Genomic DNA, 25,945 nt, shown 5'->3' on the forward strand with positions numbered 1-25,945 from the left:
CGTGTCATATAAAGAAAAATGGGACCATGAAGCAAAATTCCAGCAACACATTTTATTATGTTTTTCAGGTTCGGGACAATGACAAATGTATAGCAAGAGCATCGATGTGTGCTTTCCTTTTAAAGACAAAAAAAAAACATCAAGAAGAGTAAATCACCAAAATAAGGCATAAAATTCCTTTAAATTCCAGTCGAGATACAAAAATGAAACAGAGATTTACTCTGAAAATAAAAACAGCTGCTGCATCGTTGATGCCTTCAAGTCACATTTAAAAGGCACTCGATTTGGCGTGATCTCAAAAAGTTAAAGACAAGAAACTTACATTTCGAAGACACATCTTTTTCAAATATAAATAGGTTATCAGAGTACTAAAAATGACATATTGCTGTAAGGATTTTGCTAAGTTTAGTTGCAGATGTAGCTTTTACAGTGATTAGCGTCATGTTACGTGAGTGAGATGTCATGACAATATAGAAAAAGAAAATCTTATAGTATGCACTGAATGAACTCTGTACAGCTGACCTCATGGACAAATGGTGAATTGCCAGCAAACACACCCACAGGCGCAAGTGTGCACGCACACGCACACACACACACACACACACACACACACACACACACACACGCACGCGTGCGCGCACGCACGCACACACACACACACACACAGGCTCAGCTCCATAGTAAGTCTGCTTCACTTCATGCAGATCATTAGAATAAACAGTCACATTAGAGTTGTCCAATGAAATATTAATTTTTGGGGGGTATTTTACACAACTCCCTGAAATGGTCAAAACTCAAAGTAAGTGGGCAAACCGTAGACAGCGTGCGTGGATTAGAAGATTGACATGCCTACATCACATCCAAAGATCCGACGGTCCATTTAGATCTCAGTTTGAAGGAAATTCGACTTTTCTTGGCAGCTACAGGAGAGACACAGCTTCCAGGTTTTCTTTTATAATGGTGTCCATAACCACCTGAAAGACCACCTGGATGTTGGAGGTGTCGGTGGCGGTGGTGAAGTGGTGATAGATGAGCTTAGTCGGAGCTGTGTCGAGCGCGACGAAGGTGGCGGTGATGAAGCGGGCGGCTGAATCCACGTCGCAGTCTGCTCCTGGAAGACGATATTGCCAAGTGATGACAAACACAGCAGTCCAAAATTCAGAACTGATTTGTGATCATTTCTGTTCTTAGCCAAAAAATACTCTTAAATACAGAAAGTTCACCAGCCCATGACCTCAACCAAACTCCTGTGAGAGTTCGCCGACTCACAAAATGAGGTGACATTTTACAATGCGCTATACTATTTACAACTTATATTTTCAAAGTGTAAATACTCTAATGGAAAAACAATCACATTTATTTGAACATGCTACAGTGTCATCTATGATTTGATGCATTTTGGAGCTTATTTCCAGCTCTCCTGGGCTTCTTTATGCACATTTTTTTTTTTTTTTTACCTGTGGTGCCCAAATCCCGACTGTATCACCATTATCATATCATCAGAAGATCTTCAAGGCAAGAATGAACATTCCTGCTTGTTATTATCGAATTCCAATGTTATTGACCAAAAACTTATTTTCCATAATAATTTACAAAAAAAAAAGTCATTTCCAGGATTTTTTTTCACACACATTCTGTAACTCACAGATGAAGTGTAACTTTGATGAAAATGACGAGACCTCTGTCAACATTTTAAGTGGGAAACTTGCAAAATCGGTTGTTGACTAAATACTTGTTTACTCCAATGGTGGCCAATTGGGTCACAGTCAACCTGGTTCACAGTCAAACCTGGCACCATGAGATTTTTAACACTTCAAATCAATTATTGCAACATAAAACAATGCAAATGAAATTCATCATTCTGTCTGTTGTGACCATAACACATGAAATTGGACAAGCAACATATTACAAAGTTACATCTGCCATCTTTATGTGCAAAAAGCTTACCAGTTATAATGTGAATATATGCACTAGTAGCCCGGGGCATTTATTTACTCAACCAAAGTGCAATACAGGCATTATACGAAAGAGATGTTAATTTTCACAATGCTGGAGAAATGAGACGCCAAGTTGTCTGATGACTGACAGAATTTTCACGTTCCTGTTCCAGTGACGGGTAAAAGGCAGAACTCTTAGACAAACCTTTAAACTCAGGGAGGTAATGGCGCAAGTGTCGCCCCGAGTGCAGAATCTTGTCTTGGAAAAGGTCAATTTTGTTCATGAATAAAATCTGAAACAAATAGAACATATAGAGGGAAAAAAAAAATCAGCCCAGCGCTCAAGATGTTCGTTATGAGTCATGGTTTTACCTCAAGTGAAAAAGAAAAATCAATTTGAAAGAGCATCACACATCAATAGGGAAAAAAATTACTTATTCCCACATGTAGCAACATCATAACGAAGCAAGAAATGAAACAAATGAATCATTTAAAAAAAATGTGCTTGTCATTTTATACTGTATATAAACACGTGCAGGTCAGGGTGTCCAGAAGTCATGATAGATTTCCTTTTTGTGGATGTCATTTATGGTAGCCCTTCTGATAGATTTCCACAAGTTTCTGTACATGCCTGCTCAATAACGCTAGTAGCCGACCTTGAGTCCCTGTGCGGTTTGTCAAGAACAGATTTTGCATCCAGAAACACACTATGGATTGTGTAAAAAAGGATTACCCAAATGGGACCAAAATATGCACTTAAAATCCTTTGATTTTTCTCAAAAATCAATAGTGTACCTTCTGGTGCTCCTTATTGGACATTGGCTTTTGAATAGATTGTCTTTAATGCAAAATATTTCCTCACCTTTCATATTCTCATCCACATCCATATTTTTGTTATTCCGTGTCCAGAACTATTTCCTGCTTCTGTTTCTAAGAATCATGGGAAATTTAGTCTTACTAGCCCAGTGGTCGGCAACCTTTAACATTCAAAGCCATTTTGAACCGGTTTCCAAGTTAAGACAACACCGGAAGCCGCCAACACTTTATTACATCTGAAATGAAGTTCTGAAAAGTATTCGTATGATAATTACGGTAACGCGGCGAGTGTGAGGGTGGAAGCGGATGGAACCAGTTGAGTGAGAGCAGCCAGAGGAGTTGCTTACAGCAGCTTTTTGTTAACCAAGGTTGCACCGCATTATTTTCATTAATAGAAGCAAGCAGACCGAACCAACGTCCGAATCCATTGCAAAAAGAAGAGACTTGTTCTGTGTTAAGAATTCTTCAAGCTCTTTATTTTTTAATGTTCAGTTTTAGGATCTTACTTTGAAAATGTGTGCTTTTAATCTGGAAGGTGGCGCTATATTTCCCTTTTCTGTTTTTACTTGAAACAGATTGGCTGTCCCGCATCACGTTTTGTGTCCCGTGGCACCAAACACCTCCAATAGATCTTTCCCTATAACCCAATCGCGCAAACGTCATTGGCTGCGATTCAAATGTGTCGCCCAAGCATGATTTATTTCCCAAACCACGGAGAGCCACAACATGATGAAAGAGACGCAGGTTGCTGACCCCCGTACTAGCCTGATGCTGTAGATCTGAGCGTTTCCAATGTTACAACTTGGGACAATATCATTGCAGTCTGTGGGACGGAGGTAAACCACACAGCCAGCTTCCGATAGCTGCTGGTACTGAGCAAAACAAGTTTGGATAATGGTGAGCGAGAAACCTGGTGTATCTGTTGACTTTAATGATTTGTAAAAACACAGTAAAAAAACAAAGCAAAATCACAACCACTGATTAGATTATCTATCAAGTAAACATAATCTATAGTAAGGATAAGGTATTTAACATACAATGCTGCTCAAAGATAATGTGCCTTAAAACATGGCGGACCTTATGTATGCAAATTCATTGATATTGTGCTCGCCTAATAATACGGATGGTGCACCTAATGAGCCAAAAATTCTGGATAGGAATAGATCAGTACGGCAATCATAAAAGAACTGGGATGATAAATAAATAAATAAGTAAATAGCACTAATTGGTCTGGAACTCGCTGAATAGCAACAGATCAGTGTGGAGATCATTAAGATAACCAAGATCAGGGCAAAAAAAAAAAAAAGGAATTAAAACCGAAAAATAATTACTAATAATCCAAATATCACTAATTGGTCTGGTACAAAGCAGGATGAACTGCGCACCAATTAGCAGAGTTCAACATTGCAATCAATCACTTGTGGGATCTGATGCAGCAAATACGTGCATATTTAAGTGTTGCCGGTGCTCAAATGAACTCATGTTCTGACACCAGGTCTCACGGGGATACATTATCAACTTTGTCGTTGACCAATTAAAACTCTGTCACTGATCAAAACCCAAAACAAAAGGCCCGCATGAATAGGAGTCGCTGCATGGGGTCATCACAACTGACCAGCCGCGAGGAAGACTTTATTGAGTTGAAAAGTAGCGTTTCACACGTTGGGGTAATTGGTCGCAGGCGCGATGCTGGCATAAAAACCTGTCGCTCGGCTGTAGCTGACAAAGTAAATTGCTGCGGGGAATATTCCCAAAAATATTTGACTTTCGGGAAGTGCGATTGGATTTAAACACAATTTAAGTGGAAAGAATTGAGCGAGCCCGCCTCACGCTTGTCTTAATGGGATCATTTAGCAGAAACAGGAATGGAACAGCTCATCCTAATTGTAACTTACTGTTTAATTACAAGTGACAGAGGGCACCAAGCGCATATGTTCCACCTATATTTCTACTGCCACATCTGTTCCTGAACATCACTTAATCAAAGGTAATGAGTTCATTTGAGCAAGGTGGGGAAAATTGTATCTGTGCAGAGGAATGACTAAAACGGGCTTGACACACACTCGTGACCTTATTTTTACTTTGTATGGTCACACTAATAGCATTTCTTGCAGAATGTGCACACATGCACAGGCATTGGAGCGACCATATGCTGTCATAGACCGTATTAAGAAAAATTAATGTAGCTCAAGAGAGGACATTTTTAACTGTCTCACAAAAACAAAACGTGGACCACAACGACAGCGTGACTTTGATTCATTGGTAAATGCATTGAAATTTGAACCGTCATGATCAAGTTTGGACAGTGAAGGGTTACCTCGGTGCAAGGTCAGATTTTCTTTATCGTTATGTGGTTTTTCCACATACCTACTCCAAATAATGGACAGCTCATCATATATCTATTACATGAGATGTCTGCATTATCACATCTCAAAATCTTCATCTCACAAATTTGGTTGATCATTATTCGCTTCGCTGTTTTTCTGTGGGATAAAATGGGACATGATACAGATGGTTGCTAGGCAGCATTCGCAGTTTGCAATCACACTGGCCCCGAAGGCCAATGAAAAATGAGGCATAGCCCAGTCGTGCCCAGCAGGCTGTTTCAATCACAACCTATGGGTTTACGCATACACATTACTTTTGCAATTAAACATAACTCTGTATGACATACTGTATTTTTTGACCATGCTTCTCAAAATCCTTCTGCAAAAATGTGACAGGGAGTATATATATATATATATATCTGTACTGTAGTTCTTATTTTTCACGTAATGGAGTGAAAAAGATCTTTCTCACCATGGAAGTGCTTCGAAAGAAGACGTTGTTGCAGATGGAGGAGAAAAGCTTCATGCTCTCCTGCAGACGATTCTACACGAGAAACACAGCAGCAATGCAAAGAGAACATTGATGTACTGACATAATACAGATAGTTGCTAGGCAGCGTTTGTAGTTTTCACTCACCCCGAAGGCCAATGAAAAATGAAGCATATTCCAGTTAACCGACCGAGCAGTTTCAAATGCAACCTATGGGCCTTACACATACGCATTACTTTTGCGATTCAACATAAACGGTATATGACACATAGAGTGGACTTATATAGTGCTTTCTACACCATAATGGTACTCAAAGCACTTTACAAAGGCTCACCTTCAAGACATTCATCATGACCTAGACGGGGGCAGTGTATTAAGCCAAATGAAACTTTTACCATGGAGGGGTCCTCCACCAGAGTCATGTCATAACCACTGAGCGACACCACAAAGAGCACCGCCCGGACGTCTTCAAAACACCCAATCCACTTCCTCCGCTCTGTTCGCTGACCTCCGACATCGTACATCCTGCGCAACACCGGATGGAAATGCCAGAAGAGACCAACATTTAGAAAGAATATGTGTTTTTCAATATGGGATGCAGGTGGTACAGTTGTCTGTTTAAGCTTGAATTCATTTATTTTCCTATGGGTTTTTAACCGCAGCAGCAAATGATGAGCGACATTTTTTTGCTTGAAGAAAGGCCAATACACTTCGCAAATGGCTGCAGTAATGACATACAGCATTCTAAACATGTTTCTTACATGAGACCATTAGCAATGGCTGAAGAGGAGGGTTTCAAAGAGATGATTCAGATTTTACTAGCGGGATGGCTTTTCAATATACAGTATATATATATATATATATATATATATATGTACAAAATTTAATTAAGTGAATTTGTGCTGTAGCACATTTACAACTTTACATAATTACATACAGCATTCTAAACATGTTACCTACACACACACACACACACACACACACACACACACACACACACACACACACACACACACACACATTATATATATATATATATATATATATATATATATATATATATATATATATATATATATATATATATATATATTGAAAAGCCATCCCGCTAGTAAAATCTGAATCATCTCTTTGAAACCCTCCTCTTCAGCTATTGCTATTGGTCTCATTTAATAAACATGTTTAGAAAGCGGTATGTTATTATGTAAAGTTGTAAATGTGCTACAGCACAAGTTCACTTTATTTAATTTTGTACACTGTTTAAAACATGTACTATATAATCATATTACATATTTTTATACTTATTGTATTAGATATTATATTTATAATTTTATGCATATTTTATATACTTTTGTACTTTTGGTTTCACATTATTTTATTATTTTTGTGTAATGAATAAAATCACATTTCACAAGTTTTGCACTGTCTTTGTGGTGAAGTAAAGGGCTTAGTGAGGAATCTGCCCTAGAGCTTTAGGTAATTTCAAGCAATAAATAAAAATAATCGTGATGAGTTGACTAATTGTAAAAATAATCGCTGATTAATCAACTATTCAAATAATCATGATTGACAGCCCTACGAGTGACAGGCCTACATCAAAGCAGACCTCACCAGTGTAAATCACTAGAACTAGAACTAGAGGATGTATCAGAACATTTATTCCATTTGGATTTTTTTAGGCTTTTTCGAAAAGCCATTCCCCAAAAGAAGTCCATATGATTAAAATGTAATAATGGTGTAACCAGTATCTACAGAAATTTAAGAAGAAAAAGCTCACTCACGTTGACTGAAACAATCGTGTTTTTTGGACTTTCAGTTTGCCAAACACACGACAGCACATGGAGTGTTGGTCAACCTGATTCGACAGCCCCCCCAAAAAAAGAAAAGCACTTGCTAGTCACCAGTTGGTCAAGTGTGCCATTTTTCATTGGAGCACCCTTGGAGCTAATGCAGCTATTATTTTTATCGAAAAGGGAAAGGAAGCCAGACACATTGAGAGGAAAAAAACGCTGGATTGGATGTCGCAAAAAGAAAATGGCTTTCAGATGGAAATATTCCACGGACACTCATTCAATCAGTGAAGTTAATACAGTGCATATTGCACAAACCTAGTTACTTCTGCTCAATTAGGACACACACACTGACTAAATAATTTTCAGTCATGCTTCCTCTCTACATAACACAAAGTTACATCTCATTTACAGGCTTAGGAGGACGATTACAGGCGTTTATGTTAAAGATGTAGGAAAAAACATCCATATTACAATGAAGGGTCACTGTTTGAAGGGTGACATTTCAGCCTCTAATCTTGTTTGACTACCCCCATACACAAACATGGAAACAAAACTATGACAGTCTTTCTTTGTTTATGGTTTTATGGTGTTTTATCATTTATTCCATTGGTGGTGAGGCCTAGAACCTAACCCAGATTACTTTGGGGGTGACTTTGGGGTACACCTTGGACTACTTGCCATCCAATGGCAAGGCACATAAAGATAAACAACTTCTCCTAACAAGTGGACACAGGGCTAAAAATAGAGGGTTTTTTTTTTTTCATTGTGAAAGTTTGAGGAGCAACTTTCAAATTTTGTGTGACCATTTCATTTTGCTGATTCAACCCTGAGACCTGAAGCAAAAGATTTATAAACCAACAAAAGTATTTCAATGTAATGAATGCTAAAAAATTACATTTGTGCAGGTACACTGAAACCTCTTTTCCGTGTGGACGGGACCTCTGCTTTGCTTATCATTTTATCATTTTGATGGGTTGTAAAATGCAAATTTTCAGGTGACTGGATAGATGATAATTTCCTCATCCTATACCATCCACACAGGCTGCAGAATAATTCTGGACATTTTTTTTGTCTGTTTTTAACAGGCTACGCAGTCCCTGGGCCCCTAGATATTAATGCCTTCTGAAGGAAAGTCTAATTAACATCAGCTAGTTATCATTCTACATATCCCAGCCCTGAGTGCATGAATAATGTACCTGTTGTAAAGCGTCTGTGAGTGTTTAGAAAAGCCCCACGGTGAGAGATGCGGCTTCACTCACCGAGACATTTCACTTCCTGGTTAGAAATGTAGGTACAAAAAAACCTGTCGTATTTCATAAGGAATTAAATCATCAATGTGGCAAAGGTAAGAAGACTTCATCATTTCTATGCATATATTTAACGGTGGAAAGTTAAAAATATCATGATATGGGCCCTTTAATATCCTGAATGTTCATATCTAGATGTCCATACGATAGCAGTATCACCCAGCCTTAATTGGAAGTGTGACATTAACAAGCAAAGTTTTAATATTAACAAATACACAGCATATTAAAAATGTTTTTGCGCTGTAAAACATAAATGCCAGTGTTGGCCTATCTTCATTCTACACTATGCAAGGAATGGATATGCTGAGTGATATTTATGGGAGAAAACAAAAGTCTGTTTGCACTGACTGATGAAAAATGCTTTGCGTGTTTGCCTATCTTTAAAAAAAACACACACACACAGCTCTCAAAAACACTCTTTACTCCAGATAATGCCTAATATCAGATGAATGCATTACCGACCATATGCTGAGATCCCCTGGCAACACCCAGGATTTTGCTCCAAAACTAAGTGAGCACGCATACCGCACACGCACACACCTGAGTGTAACTTAACCGACTCATTTATGGATCTCCTCAAGATTTCTGGGAGATAAGAGGGAAGGTGTTTGAGAGGCGGAAATCTGAGATCACCCTGCAACACCACCTGGGACTTTGCTCTCCTTAATCAAATGTGACACTGTTGGTGAAATCACCTCTGCAAGTTTCAAGACAAATACAGTATTGTCTTCACAGACATTTTCTTTTACAGACCCTGACACATGAATTCAGAGATTTGTTTCTAAATGCATATATGTTTCATAACAACAATGTACAATTGTGGTCAAAGGTTTATATACACTTGTAAAGAACATAATCTCCTGGTTCTCTTGAGGGTACGTTTATTTTTCTCCGATAAAAGTGATTAACTTTTGAATGCATAGTGATTTCCATGAGTGGAATGGTAATTAACATCCATTGCTTCGAAAAACAAATGAAAGAAAGCGTAGTTCTAAGACAATGACACCATGAGGGTAAAACGAGAGCCAGAGAACCACAAGTGTGGCCTGCGCTCACAGCCCGGCACCATGCAGTCCGATTGGGACTTGCCAGAAAAGGCAAATGCGGCAGATTGTCCGCTGGCAGGGCCGTTCTTTTCACAGATGAGAGCGGGTTCACACCGAGCAAATGTGACAGACGTGGGAAATCCAGAGAGACGCCGTGGAGATCATTCTGCCATCAGCATCGTCCTTGGCATTTCAGGGAGAGCATACAGGCATCATGCACCCTCCCACTTCCAAACAAATTACATAATGTCATTGAAGGTGTAAAACTTGATTTTTCACTTCTTATCATCTAGGGTTATGATTAATTGTGATTGGAGCATACAATCCCAAATTGCCATCCAATATCTGAACTGGTTTTCCTGCAAGCGTGCTAGAGCCTACACCAACTGACTTCGGGCAGTCGGCCAATACGCCCTGAATTGGTTGCCAAACAATCACAGGGCACATAGACAGTAGAAAGACAACCATTCGTGTGAATGCATGTTTTTAGAATGTGGGAAGACAACTGGAGACTAACCACGAGGAGAAAACGTGCAAACGTCACACAGCAAGATTGCAGCTCGGAATCGAACACATGACCTATGCATTGTGAGGCGGACGTGCTCACCGGTTGGCCACCGTGCCGCTTGGAGAATATGCAAAATCTAAACATAAACAGAATCCATTCATTTATCATTTATATCCACCACTTTTCTGTAAGGCTAACAAGATATTTTGATGGTGTATAAAGAATTGTGGAGCAATGTAGCAGGTCATTCGATCTATATTAGTGTGTGCAATATCATAATTCACTACATTAAAAGGAAGAATGTCGTGAAGCATTTTTAAAGAACCGAATATGCTATGAATTGCGATGGGTGATATTTTGCCTTGTTTTTCATGAATCGTTATTTGATGGTGCGTAACTTGTTTCTTATTAGTTTTATTCACTTCTGCTTATCAGAGACTGGATATCATTGTCATATATTTGAAACTTTTACTTATTGTGTAAATCTAGTTTTAGTACTTCAACTGAATGCACAGTTTGTTTTTTTTCCAACACTGAAATGATAGAAAAGTAAAGAGGGACAAGGGCACACAAAATGTGTATTTCTCAAATTAAAGGCAGTCCTGACAAATAGAGAGTGTGGCTTTTGGGGAGCTGGGTAATGTTTCTCAACATGATAGACATTAGTGAAGCATAACAGAAAGAACCATAAGTCAGCAGCACCCAGAGACAAACAAACAGCATTTAGAAGTCAACTCCAGTAATCTACTGACGAATTGACTCGGGCTACATTGCTTATGATACTTATGAAAAGCAGACCTAATGTGTTTCATTATGATCACTCAATATGAGATGTGGGGATGAGGGACAAGTTAATATTGTGAAAGCTTCATGGCCGAGGTAATCCTCGGATAGACATTACTAACAACAGAGAGCACGTAATTCAATTTTGTTGGAATAAATATCCCTGCCAACAGTGAGTGTATGTCTAGTCGGATGTGCCACAATAACACTACCAATCACCTCAGCTAATCAACATCACTCCAATTCAACTAACGGTGGAAAACCTCCCTTAATCTCTGTGCTGTCTGGATAAAACATGCATTCGCAAATGTATTTCCACATGCATCAAACCACATGCATGCCATTGTTCAACTCAATCTCTTTTGGTTCAGGTACATATGCCTCTACGCACCGCGTCCCGAGTTGATTAACAGTCGTCTTTTTTGCCCATGTATTGTTCAGTTGAATTGAATCATATTTTGGCAGTCTAAACACTGACTGAAACTCATCAAAACTGACACTCATATCAGAACAGGTTAAAAAATGTACATTTTAGGTTTGTCGTATCACAAAAGGTGGCTCGATTGTGCTTCTACAGAGGTTTATCATAGCCCTATCCAGTAGGTTGAAACTAAAGGACTAAACTAAACTAACTAACGGATTAAATTTGTATCTAGAGGTTCCACTGTGGAGAAAATACTTGTACTCAGCTGAGGCCAAAGAGAAATCGAGTTCTTTATCCGTCCTCCTGTCAAAACCATAATGAGCTTGAGAAAATGACTTCAGCCATTCAGAGATGGCGGAGGAGGTATTATGTGACAATGGCCCATTGATTAAGGCTGAATATGATGATCTGGCATCCACCCTCTGCTCCTACAGTGATAAGGCCATGGCCGAGATGCCTTTGACTTAATCTGGGGATGCATGTGTGTGTTGCAGTATTGACTTATTGATGAATGAAGTCACCCATCTCCATTTTCCATCTGCACCCTATCACAGGGCTGCAGACAGAGATAAGAGAGCCATAGCTCAAAAAGTGGAGTAACTTTGGATGAAAGGTGTTTCGGACAGGCGTTCGGACCTTCAATAGTCCAAGGCATCGATAGACTGTTGCAACATGTCACAGAATATAGGTAAAAAAAAAAAAAAGTGTAAGCTATATACCTGAAAGTGAGGTGTTTGACTTTGAACTGTGTCTCAATCACGCCCGTGGTCCTCAGGCGCACACGCAGAACGTCCATCTCTGTGGGGATGTAGTCCGGAGACGAGATGCGGCTCATATTTTCAAAGAAACTAAAAATGACAAGATGGAGAGGAGAAAAAGGTGGCGCTAAAGGTCAAAAACAGAGGAGACGTGACAGAAAGAATAACCTGCAGACAAGTTTGAGATCAAAGAGTAAACTAGGAATAAATTGTATGCGTGTATGTTAAAAGTCCATTATTAGATGAGGCGGGTTGAGTATGCGGTGATAAGAGCGAAGCCCCGGGAGGCGCAGTGGCTGCTAATGATGAATATTCACAATGCGGTTTACCATCGGAGGCAAAGTTTCAAACGCAAGATTCGCTCGTAGCACAATTAGCACAACAAAGTTTGTCGTGCGCCCGCGGAAGAGTAAACAAGCACACGCGCGCACACAAGACTGAGAGATATAAAAGTAGCTAGGCCGACTGTGACATTCTCAACTCGTCATCCTGAATCAGTTTCTTGGACAGAAAGCTGCATCCTGCTGTTTGGTAAACACAACCCAACATGGCTTGGAAGGTGCTGCACAGCACAGATGATGTGTGTGTTCATTTTGTTTCTATTTGAGAGGCAACCTGTGTTGAAAATGTTTGTTTTGGGTTATTGTTAAACAATTTGTTTCAATTTGCTCTCCAAATAAGATGATGATAGTAATTTTGCCACAAATTCAACATGAAATTGTATTGAAATTCTTCTGTTGACCAAACCACCTTATTCGTGAGGGCCTTGAAGTGGAAACAATTATGTGAGCAACTTTCTCCTGGAACAAGTATGGAGCCATTATTACAGTGGGTTTTATTTCACTAAGCAGTTGTTTCAAACATTTCCCCCACTGTCTTTTCTAAATGACCGTTGGCCCCCAAAGCATTTCAAATTGACTTGTGCATCTTGAGGACTTGTTGCCAAAAGGATTTCGATGTTTTATTTGGTTTAAATCACTGCTACACTAGCCTTCTATGGTGGGATAGTTTTATAAAACAAATAAATAAATAAATAAAACTAGGATTTGAGTACACTTTTTCTCTCCCTAATACAATATTATATATATATATATATATATATATATATATATATATATATATATATATATATATATATATATATATATATATATATACACACAGTGATCCCTCCAACTTCGCGGCCTCAGTACTTCGCGTTTTTTTTCCAGGAAAAATAAAAAATATTTCAAAATGAAAAAATCATTTTAAAAATGTGCAAAAATGTACAAAAATAGAAAAAAGCAAAAAAGTACATTATACAGTACTGTATTAATCAAATAACGAAGTAATATTTGTTAATAACTATCTTAATAATTCTTCAAGCGTTTCAGTTTGTGACTTTTTTTATCGTTTTGAAATGCATGCTTTTAATTTGTCGGGTCTCGTTGCATTTCCGTTTCCTGATTTACGTTTTCTGTGCGAATGACAACGTAAGCTCATATTTATAGTTTATTATAATTTATGTTGATGACGCACGCTACTGCCTATGTTTAGTAAGCGATGAGTGTTTATTCTGTTTATGAGTTCGTTTGTGTAGAGGTTGCACTTTATAGTTAGTAGCTGTTAGTTGTTGCTAAACCGCTAATGTCGGCTAAAAATACAGTAAATTCATAGATTAAGTGTTTATATGTTAGTTTACTGACTTTAAGATTGTTGTTGATTTATTATTCAACAGATACTACATGATACACCGTACATAAGCCAAAATAAATGTGAAGTTCAACGTGATGACTTGCGTACTCTTTCACCAGAGTCTTGGTGCAGATAACCAGTCCTGAGAACAAATTCCCAACAAACTAAGTAATATTAGTTATTTAATAAATATACAATAATGTTAATAAGGATAACGTAATATTAAATAATAGGAGAAAGGAAATAAAATAGGCAAAAAATACAAAAAAAAGGATTGTTTATGGTTACTGCGGCTATATTGGGGCGTACATAGAAATCTAGGAACTGATACCCTACTTCGCGGTGTTCAGACTTCGCGGGGAGTTGACAGCCCCCATTAACCGCGAAGTAGGGGGGATCACTGTATATATATGATAATGATGTCAGGTTCTGTTAGGCCAGCAGAGAGGCCTTGCAGCCCCTGACTGACACAAATGTTCAGGGGCACCAGCCCTATCAATGCATACATATACACACATACAGGGTTAAAGGAATGGAGGAGTGTTCAAGCTGGGAGTCAAAACCCAGTCATCCAGGGGAAAGGTTTAAAGTTTAGTGTCTGCAACTTGGCTGACCTGTTGGTTGCCCTGTGGGAGCGGAGTGGTGGTTTCACTATGGATTACGTCACGGTTTGCCCTGCTATACAAAAAAATGTGTGACACATCAGTGGTAATTATGTGATTATCTATGTGGGAATTTGTATGAGAGGATGGACTGAAGTGACCAAAGATCAGAAACCTCAAATAATCAGGTTACTCTAAGCCAAATCGACTAAGTTATTCCAGAAAGTGTCACTCTAGCTCAGAATCTATATAGACGAAGGTAGACCATTCTATTCTTACTATTTGTTCATTTTTATTTGTAGTTATCATTTCTTTGAGTTGCAGTTTGAACAAAGAAAGTTTGTTTGCCACTATTCAGCAAGAGGGCTTTGGTGACTATTCAAATGCCTTTTCTGGTGCGATGTCATAAATGATCAGTGTCTCCACTGTCCTATTAAAATGACAACACAAAGGAAAAATCTAAACCATCTTAAACTATATCATCAAAGTGAAACCAATTTTGTTGTTGATTATTGCCCATAATGGATACCCAAGGAAATAAACATTTTATTTTCTCAAGACTCATCACAGCTTCCTTCATTACACTGTATGGAAGCTAAGTGGTTCAGCTGAAAATGTTGAGTTTTCAACTTTACTTTTTAAAGATGGCTTAGTGCTTCATCAAGTATGTACAGTATGTTTTGTGTTGGTGCTGCTAACGGTCTTTTATTTCTTTATTTTCTCCTGCCATCTCACGTTGATAAGACTCCACCTGCTGAGGACGGCCTGGTGTGCCTGCCTTGTGTCTTTAATGTTGCTGATTCCATTGGCCTTATGCCCACAACAATCCTATTTCACACGGTGCCTTCATAACCAGCTCTTGTTGACATACCCTGAGAGCATCTGCCCTCCTTATCCATCATTACTTGAAGATTTTTAAATCAAATGCAAAGATTATTAAAAAAAAGTTTGAATGTGTTCTCAATGTCAACAGTGATGTTTGTACACAATATGCAACATATGGTATTCAATAATTGTGCCTGATCCGTAGACTATAGTGGTCCTTCCAAGAACCACAAAATAAAACAAATATTAAATGGAAAACCCAAATAAATAGGTCTTTATTTAGGCTCTACATGAAACCCTAGAAATGTAAACGGTTCTTCGGTGGAACAACTTGTGTGGGATCCACATGAAACCCTTAGAGGGTGAATGGTCAATTTTAAATTGTACTCCTGTGCTACTGTGATTTTTATTCTATACTATTCATTCTATTTACTGTACATATTCATTTGAGATGCACCGATTGGAGCAATGACAATAAAGGCATTCTATCCTCTTCTATTTTCATTTACCCAATTTCGGTCTGACTGTCCTCTAAATGTTGTAACTGAAGCACAAATGATATAAACAACTCCATGTCTTGATATTGCATGTGACTAGAATAATTTCTTTGCAGGTGAAAAACAGTACAGCAATGTTTCTCATAAATATTCTTTATCATTCATTGCCCATCTAGGAGTCTGCTGTTTGATAGATAGATAGATTTCTGTATGATCATATGTTTATGATGCCACATACTGCCCGTTTTGAAGACATAGTTTGTAAGTACGTGTCGCAGTGACGCACATCGCCTCGAAGACCCCGAAGCTTACTAAGCTGTGCAAATGAAAAACGATTCAAGAACAAAGGTGCATTTGAGGATTATCTCTGTCTTGGCTGATGACGGAAGTCATCAAAGACACTATGAAGCGTTGCTATTTACATGATGCAAGTTGATTCTCCTTGCCACTGGGACACAGGCAGACACAAGACTTCCCAATGAAGTCAATTTATACATTACTTGAATATTAAACTCCTGTGACTCATCCGTTCATTTCCTCCTACGTTTCCTGTTTAGCGTCAAGCTTGAGCTTGAGGCAATCCCACTGGCTGCTGGTCTCTGTAGATCCTGGTTTGATCATGGGCAATTGCAGAACGTGAGTAAATATAGTCCCGTTGACACAATTTTTCATCATAACTGCCACATTTCAGGTATCATACAGTAGTATAGTCAGCATTTGTTCATCTGTGACTTTCTCATACAGAACTCACAGAGGTGAGGCTTTGTCGTGCACATTCTCGTAGCTGACGGAGCTTTACTCATTCATTTGGCGCCGTATTTCACTTGAGAAAATTTTATGATAAACCATGACATAAAAAAACGCCATGTTAGAATTACAGTATACTGAAATAATGATGAGCTTGTCTTAAATTACACACATGAATATGCATATTCAGTGTGGCATCTGGACCTGAATTGTTTCATTGAGAAGAATATACATCGGTTTGGTTTACCTTTTTTTTCGTCTACATGAAAGTGGGCAATTCACATAACTGACAGCAAAAACTGAAAATGTCTTTTTTAGCTTTTGCTTTTTGTTCCGCTTTTTGTTGTATTGTTTCACATTCTCCTCCATTTTACTTTTACTTAAGTACAAGAGGTGGGGCGCCGCTATTTTAACCGGTTTCACTTTACCCAAGTATTTGTACTAGTGGAAAGTGTGAATACTTATGCCACCTCTAGATGCTCGCAGCAAGGGACCAGTGGGTCCTGTCGGTGTAGATAACCACAGAGGTGCAGCCTCTTGCAAGGTGGAGAATGAGACCAGACGGCCTCCCCCAGCTCTGACGTACTTGCGCATTACACACATCATCCTCTCAAGAGTTACCTTTCATTTTGAGTTTTCATCATGCACCCACTTTACACCATGTACAATTAGAATTACTTTCAAAGCACGTATTGCACGTATTCTATCTGTAGGGAAACAACTAAACAAACCTATTTTTCAAATAGGAGGCTTGAAAATGTGAAGTCATCCTTGTTCTCAGCATTTATTATAAAACGAGGGATGCACCGAAATGATCATGTTTGGACGAAACCGAAAATCGCAAATGAGAAACGCTTGGCTGAAAATCGAAACAAAGAAATAAATAAACTTGTTTTGCACATCGCCTTAGTGAACCCAATAGACTTTGGGAACAGACTACTACTTCACGAGCAGCGTCCCGCACAGATTCATAAAATTTTGAATTAAATGAAATAAAACTGCATACTATGGCTCTAAATGTGTTCTTGTTCAGTGTTGTTATGCCTGTTTGGGGGGGTTAATTAAAAGTGCCCCATTTATTGTGGTAAATGTTATGAGAATGACATATAACAACAGTAGGTTTAGTCTTCTTTTTTTTATTATTCACTGACATACCAACCACTAAAATGGAAGGTCTCCTGGTAGGTCGGTTAGTTAGGAAAATCAGTTAAAATGTAGACCATGTTGAAATGGACCATGAGCTTTTATAATGGTGATGCAGATTCAGATTAACGAGCAGACTGAGGAATCCTTCACACTTTTTGCCACTACAATGGCCCGGCATTTAGTAGAGCAGTCAGGCACCATTCAGCAGATCATGAGGTGCAGTGAAAAAGATATTTCAGAGTGTGGAACTCATTTTGAATATCTGGAATGGAACAATATTTATGGGTGCATCACAATATTTCCGTCAATACCAGACATTTGTAGGATTGTTTGTCCTTAGCATATGGCTGTGTCCTGCTGGGCGCGATGCTAGTTTTTATCATTACGCTGTAAGTTTAATACCCAGTGGCAGCGAGCACATGGCTGAGTCGCAGCCGTAAAGTCCTACTAATTAGACCCCTGCATCTTCCCAGCGCAGTATGCGTGCATGTGTTTGCGTGCTAGGAGAGCACTTACTACAGCGCTGAGTCATTGAGCTCATACTCGTATCCCCGGGCCACTGCAGCTCTCACCCCCTGGTCAGCCCACAAGCAGGCCAGGGCGTGACTCAGGAAGGGAAAAAACATCTGATCTTCGTCAAATGAGCGACCGCACGACAGCACAGAGTGGGCGTGCACCTGGAAGAAAAGAAACGCATTTTGATGAATGAACACGGACACTCACAGTAAAATCTGGCAGGTGAACCTGTCCACATTTACACACATATACAGTACACACACACACACACACACACACACACACACACACACACACACAGTGGAGGCAATTATCTAAGGAAATACTCTGCTTGTCATCGACTCCCAACAGGATAGAATGAGTGGGTGGAATGAGTTCTATTATATTGTCAAGTTTAAAAGCAAATTAAAGCTTAATATCAAACCCTTTAGTGTAGCGTGCATTCGATTGAAAGCCAATAGTGAGGACTGGGCAGTCACAGTTGCAAGATGCTGCCCCTTAGCGGCGATCTGCTGTCAGTACAATAGTGGAGCCAGGGGTGAGGCGGGCTACCTTGTTCCTGCTGTTAGCCAGGTTGATGCGGAGGATGCCCATGCCATGTAGAACAAATTTCATGGAGGTCAGGAGGTTATCCAACACTGCAGGCTGACAGAGCAACACACATTAAAATAACCCTAAAAGGGTGTTCAAAAAAAGAATTAACATAGTGCAAGAACGTAGGCAGTTCTCTTTCAAAATAAAAAACTAAATAAAATAAATAAATAAATGAAGTGAATTAATTTAAAATTACATTTCAGTTTAATATGAAGTAAATGTTTCAAAATCACTGAGTTAGATTACAGTAAAATCTGCATATTTACTTTATGCATTCAAATTGTCCCGTTTGATTAAATTAGATATCGTTTTTAACTGTCTCATAAAACATCTTTGGTGCCATCTTGTTACATTTTGGTGTGAAGAATCCATGCGATCAGAAACCTCTTGTAGTGCTAGACCACCACCTTGTGGTATGTTGGTGGTGTCAAAAGAGCTGGTCAATGAGCTTCACAGAACTGTGGTGCCATTTGCTGACATCAGCTACAGTACTGTCATTATTATTGTCGTCTTGACGTCTCTGATTCACTAATGAAAGAAGACTTTGAATCTCTCGTCTTTTATCTAATACCACTTCAAACAACGAGGCATATGTGGCAATGTCACAGTTTTATGTTTTGTTCCATTATTTGTTGTATTGTTGTTTGTTAAACATTTGCTTATGTTATTGAATTGCATTCTTTGTATTGTATTGTATTGTATTGCATTGCATTGCATATGGAGCAACAAAATGGCGGTGAGCACGGGTGCAGTGGCTTTTAGCTCTTCAAATTCGCAATTTTGTTGCACACCTGCTGTATAATGACAAAAAAGGGATTCTACACTCTAACAACACAGGCTGAATGACAACAAAAAAAAGACTAAGCACCAGCACAAATCCTGTGTAGGAATCTACACAAGCCGAAATAAAAGAGAATGGTGGAGGTCACTTTGCCATTTTACCTAATTACAATCAATGGTTCATCTGGCCACTTGTCTTTAAATTCATAATCAAATCATAGGGTTTCCATCGTCCAAGCTATGGGATGACAAATGTTCATATTTGATGACATTTTCAACTGCACAAAACAATAACAAGTCTTTTGTTGCTCTATTTTTGTACAATACTGAAAATATAGCTACAAAGGCTTACTGGTGCCTATCTCAGCTGGCTTCGAGCAGTAAGCGAGGGACACCTTGGCCTGGTTGCCAGCCAATCGCAGGGCACACCGGGGCGAACAACCATTCACGCACCCAATCACACCTAAAGACAATTTAGTGTGTCCAATACACCTGCCATGCATGTTTTTGGAGTGTGGGAGGAAGACACGCGGGCTCGTGAGAACATGAAAACTCCACACAGAAAGGCCGGCCCCACCTGGAATTGAACTCAAGTCCTTTAACTGTGAGACGATTGTACTAACCCCTCATCCACCAAGCCGCCCAACAGTGAATTACCATGTGTTTGAAACAGACTATAGAGGAAAAGCTGCCTTGCCTTGCCTAAAGTTGGAGATTTGTGTGTTTCTGGACATGGACAATATGAATAAAAACACATTTCTCAGATAAAAATCAGTCGGAAATTTGTTGGCAGAGGCTGTGGATTCCTTGGATGCATTCTCAGTGTTTTTCTTCATCCTGGCCCAGTCCACCTTTGTCCTCTTTAATCTCTTTCTCTCTCTATGACTAATGCTTACCTTACTTTTTTTTCAAAAGGGTATGCAAACATGATTAATCAGTCTCGGTTGGGTCATTCTGCATGATGAAGTATTTTTAAATGGGTTATCTCTTGACATTATCAACCACAAATTAAAAGAAAGACTTGTGAAGCTTTTGGTCTAACTCCTACCCTGAAAATGAATCTCTTACACGCAAAAGGACAGCATGAACCTCTAGAAGTATAGCAATCAGAATCCCTCTTTTTGTTACCTAACATTTGTAGGAAAAGATAGTGTAAAAAGACACCTGGACTCCCCTGTGCATATGTGTGTGTGCATGTGTGTGTGTGTGTGTGTGAGCGAGAGAGAGCGAGAGAGAGAGAGCGAGAGAGAGAGAGAGAGAAAGAGAGAGACAAACAGTGCAATAAGAACAGGAGCAGCGTCAGCAGCCAAAGAACAACTCAGTAATCTCTGAATCCGTCCCAGCACACGGAACCATTGTGCTTGTCCAGTTTGATGTTTGGCTCAGCGGCTTTCTAATACACAAAATAAACAGTTGCCTTGTGTCGCAGCATGCGTGACTTAAACACAACAAAGAAGGCAGCCTAATATTTATTAACCACAGACCGTTGTGCCAACAACGTTCAACAAACTGTGCTCGTGAGAGTTTGCATATTCAACAAATCAAACAGCTTATCCAATGAAAAATACCGATACAATTGTAGCTGCAGTGTTTAAGAGGTCAATCCAATTTGCACACTAAACATCCCCCTTGTTTACACAAGCTTGTATTTTCCAGCATCAAGTTCATCAGCCTGTGGATAGTAAAAACAGCATAGTGCTGCCTCTGGCTTTGAATAAAGGAAGAATTCGATCAAGATCAGACCTCTTGCTCCCCTATTGCCTGTGCCTTATACACACAAAGTTGATGAGTATCATGATCAATGAGATTTGAGAAACAAAGCAAAGCACACATATGTAGACTGAAGCAAATGTTCACTGGAAGCACTCCACTTCTATGATGCGAGGTGGTGCACAAAACAAACACTCCACGAGAGCAATAAAAAGAGGAGACACTATGACTGTGTGTGCACAAGACAGAGTGTGTGTGTCATGGAAGTGTGCATTTGGAGAGAGCTGTACAACCTTTCAATAGAAAATAGAAATGGTTTCACATGAAAGCAAATCCCAATGACAGTACAGGCAATGACCAGTTTTTACTGCATTAATGCAAGTTTGTACATGTAGACTATTTAGATGTACAAATTGCACACACCCAATTCAATAGATATTGTAGCGCCTCATAATTTAATGAGGTGCAATACAAGTATTGTGAAACCATTTGACAAAGTTGTTAAAAATATTCGTAAGTAGTCATTTTTGTTGAATAAAAATAGATGGATGATTAATATTTTGATGTCAAAAAACGATGCATCCGATGGACGCATGGTGATTTGAAAGTGTGCGTTCCCCGTGTGTGTCTGGGATGCAGTACATATAGTACACTGGGAGATACTGTGTGTGTGTGTGTATATATATATATATATATATATATATATATATATATATATATATATATATATATATATATATATATATATATATATATGGCCTAACAAATCACCCAGCCAAGAACTATCCGTGTGAACCGATGTCACACTACAAAAATGTCAATAATATGAAACAAGAAATTTATTGTAGAATGTAGAAGACCCACATGCATTCCAGCTAGCATCTTGTTTATTGTATATCAAATCAGGGGTTCTTTTTAAAGCCACATTGTATGGAATTATTTTGCCATTTACTGGTGTTACTGGTGATACTATACTTTGGAAGCATATGCCAAGCGAGAAGGTGAGCGAATACAAATATAATTTGTCGTTGATTTCAGTTCACAATCGAGTGGATTCTACAAAACTTGGCAAATATGTCAATACCGGTTAGATAACCCGGGCTTGCGCGGACATAAACAAGGAAGCCACAGCTGGAAATGGGAAAAAAATTGTTATCAACAAAATTCTTAAATTCTCATCTTCTACAGATGTAATGTTCTTATTAAAATGAAAATAAAACAATCAATAGAATGTGTCAAGCACAGTGACAGGACTGCAATACACACAGACAGCAGAATGCAATAGCTCATTTATATGAAAGAATGCAGTGAAGTGTTCCAAATGGAAACCGAACAATTGGGGCCTTCACACAATGTCAAGTAAACAGCATATGCAAGCCAGACACAAGTGACATAAACTGGCTGTTTAGCTTTGCTACATCATTATTGAAACGTTCTATCAACTATCAAAATTGGGGTGGCAAACACATCATTCCAAGGAGTGCCCAACAGAGAATAAACACTTCATTGAAATAAAACTGATAGGATGGTGTCCTCGCATGCAATTTCCAAATCGCCAAGTGGAATGGGAATACATCATACTATGAGATCAAATTCCTAACGTCATCACACATGTGCACCCACGCACACACACACTCGCATGCGCACACAGACACACACTTGCCCTAGATTCAGAAAAAATTAATGTCATGGTTGAGCCCACTACCCATTCAAAAGTAGCAACAAAGCTTACTGCATGCATGAACACATTATAGTGTGTATTTACCTCTTTTGATTTGCTTTATTGAACAATGACTTCAATTGTTTCTTTTATTAAACTTTCTCATGGCAATAAACAATTTCACATACACACTGTAAGGAATCTTGATGAGGTCCAACAGTTTGATTTAAAATCCTATTCAAGCCCTTAAGAACAAGGTTTTTTTCCCCCACCAATGATCTTCTGCACAAGCCCAGGTCAAGTTGTTCTATTTGAGTATTTACTTTGATAGCCTTCAAATCCAACTAAAGGTCCATAAACTAGAATGACTGGTCTTCACATGTAGAATATCAAGGTCAATATCTAGGATATTGCATAAATATAAGTCACTTCAACAACAGCTCCTGCTGCTTGTGTCATTATGGTAGTGTAACTTTTGTATTGTTGCACAAGAGTCTGTGCAACCCCATGTTAATTTAAATGTGCTCAATTTAATCTGATTTGTCTGCCTACTAGTCTCTTCCAGTGTGGAAAGATACACAGAGACATGCAGATAGGAAATGACTGGTGGGACAGAGGATGGCTAAAAATCTGCAGGGGTGCAAAGGGAGGAATGCGACTCATGATAAGAGTTGATGGAAAACAGAATACAACTGTTTTTGTTCCATAAGTGTTTCCATTCTTCCCTGACAATCACAGGGTGAGGAATCGTGAACGTTTCCAGATAGCCACATTTGAAACAACTAGTAAAACTATTATGTTCCATTTGGCCATAGTCAGGTGTCCTGAGGCAAGGACATCACCAGAGATATAACTTCAGGCAAACTTCACAAATAGCAAACTGAAAGTACTTTTAACCATTTTCGTAGTTGTTTATTGATTACGGCTACTCACCAAATACATTGGATTTTTTATGCATAAGAAATACACAATAGAGATGTCATAAAGTATATCGCCTGATAGTTATTTCTTGTGTGTTTGAATGTGCGTTGCTGACCTTGAAGCTGCTGAGTTCTTGCTTGGTAAAGCCATTGCTGTGGATGATCTTCATTTGTTTTACCAAAGTGCTTTTACCACTTTCTGCTGCACCTGAAAGGAATCACGGATAAAGCGCACATTGAGTAGTGTTTGGTTCTATGAAAAGGTTACATTTCAACCACTACCACTGTCAATTCTTCCTCTTTGTCAATACAAAAGAAAATAAGAAAAACGCAAACAAGCTGAAACACTTATGGAGCTGAGCTGACATCTGGTATGACTGCATGCATGACTTTAGAAGAGCTGTGCGATACTTGACATTTTGGTATCCATCGAGCGATACCAAGTAAATACTGATCGATACCAAATACTGGTACCACTATCACCGATCCGAAAGCAAGAACAGTATTTTAGGTTGTAAAAAATGAAGGTAATTCATATCATTTGTTCTATTTCATTTTCAAATTAAACTTTGTTTAGTTCTAAGCCATGTCAGAATAATAAAGTGGTACAATTAGCATGACTAAAAACAAAACCTAAAAGAATATAGGAGGTGGACATGAATATTGGAATCAAAGCAGGACTACACACATGAAAACTGGAATTTGTATTATGTAAAAATCAATACTGTGCTCCATTCAGTATTAAACCATATTGAAAATTTACTATCCTGCCAAGAAAATACATACATTTCGGCCGCTTACCCAAAATATCATTCCTTCAGTCAGAATCCACAGCGCACGACCATAAGTGAATGATAGTAAAGTGTTGGTAAGGTACTGAGCGGTAGAAGGTAAGAAATGCGCTGCATTCCCTGGTTTGTGCCAGGTGTTAACTAACAGCATAACATGAACTGTACTGTCTGTTCTGTATATTAGAGGAAGGCAGCTCATTCATTTGTTTAAATAGGACAACCTGATTAGGGAGTGATGGGAAAGATTGAGTGGAAAAAAATATTTTTGAGGAGGTGCTGGTGGGGTACCTTGCTTAATTCTGTTGTTTCAACAAACTAATCTGTTAACACACTTTGTCTTATTTGAAAATGGCACATTGAGTACAAAAATAAGAATTCAATTTTTCTAGTGCTGAGATTTCATTAAGAGGTGCTTGAGCGTCCCCCAAAATGGGCGAGAAACACCCATTCATTGACTGTCTATCTGAGCCAGCACTGTAGAGGCAGGCAGCACAATTAAGTGATGAGACTTTTTATAGTAGAGTTTACAGAAAAAAAATAAATCTGTGACCCACTTTGCATTTCATCTTTGGTTGTGGGCCATGAGAATATCTTCATGTATAGTGTGTGCCTTCACTGCCTTGGCTCCAACAAAATTTGGGGAATCCTCATCAAAACTGCTGAGTGGGAGTGTCTGTTTGAAATCTTTTTTTTTTCACTGACCTATGAGAAGCAGTTGATTAATTTCTCATGAACTCTACCTAGTAACAAACGAATGGAAGTTAAAGGTTTACAAAGAAAATCAGCGCGGCTATTTGACTTAAAACTTCTTTAAATACGACTATTGCAAGTGTTTGTTTTTTTTTTAACATACGAGAATGTACCAAGGGAGCGTCGTGAAGTTTACGTATCTCACCGAGTAGAAGTATTTTCACCACATTCATGTCCCGCTTGGCACCCTCGTACAGGTCTCTGTCTATCTTGGCGCTGTGTATCCTCGCCTTCTTCTCCTCATCCGTCAGATCGGTACCGAGACACAGTCCCATCCCGAGCACACATGTCCTCTTCGTCCCGGAGCTGGGCTCGGAACGAGTCCTGACCGACTGAGTTCAAACCGAGCGAGTTTGTTCACGCGGCATGCTCACAGCTCCTCGGTGTCGGCATGGAGGAAAAAAAAAACAGCTTGGCCGTATGCGAAATAGCCCTCAACAAAGTCGTAGTTGTAGGTCCGCGTCAAATGAGTTGATTTGATCATTTCACGACAGTCTAAATTGAGCTGGTTCACCCCTAACAATCCACAATGCCCCCTCCCGCT

At 39.0% G+C, this 25,945-nt stretch overlaps 1 protein-coding gene across 1 annotated transcript; it reads right to left on the bottom strand.

Annotated features, from left to right (window-relative positions):
* Positions 1 to 37: 37 nt before the first annotated feature.
* Positions 38 to 25,945, bottom strand: gnav1 (guanine nucleotide binding protein (G protein) alpha v1). Its single transcript, XM_088419040.1, has 9 exons — positions 25,547 to 25,945; positions 23,977 to 24,068; positions 18,749 to 18,841; positions 18,197 to 18,357; positions 12,151 to 12,279; positions 5,966 to 6,095; positions 5,553 to 5,624; positions 2,143 to 2,230; positions 38 to 1,111 (listed from the first exon to the last, which is right to left on the bottom strand). Exons 1-9 carry the CDS (start codon positions 25,674 to 25,676, stop codon positions 921 to 923), a joined length of 1,086 nt encoding a protein of 361 aa, XP_088275166.1. The 5' UTR covers positions 25,677 to 25,945; the 3' UTR covers positions 38 to 920.

The sequence above is a fragment of the Hippichthys cyanospilos genome, chromosome 7 (genome assembly GCF_059441005.1).
Source record: "Hippichthys cyanospilos isolate Australia breed blue-spotted pipefish chromosome 7, RoL_Hcya_1.0, whole genome shotgun sequence".
Classification (NCBI taxonomy): domain Eukaryota; kingdom Metazoa; phylum Chordata; class Actinopteri; order Syngnathiformes; family Syngnathidae; genus Hippichthys; species Hippichthys cyanospilos.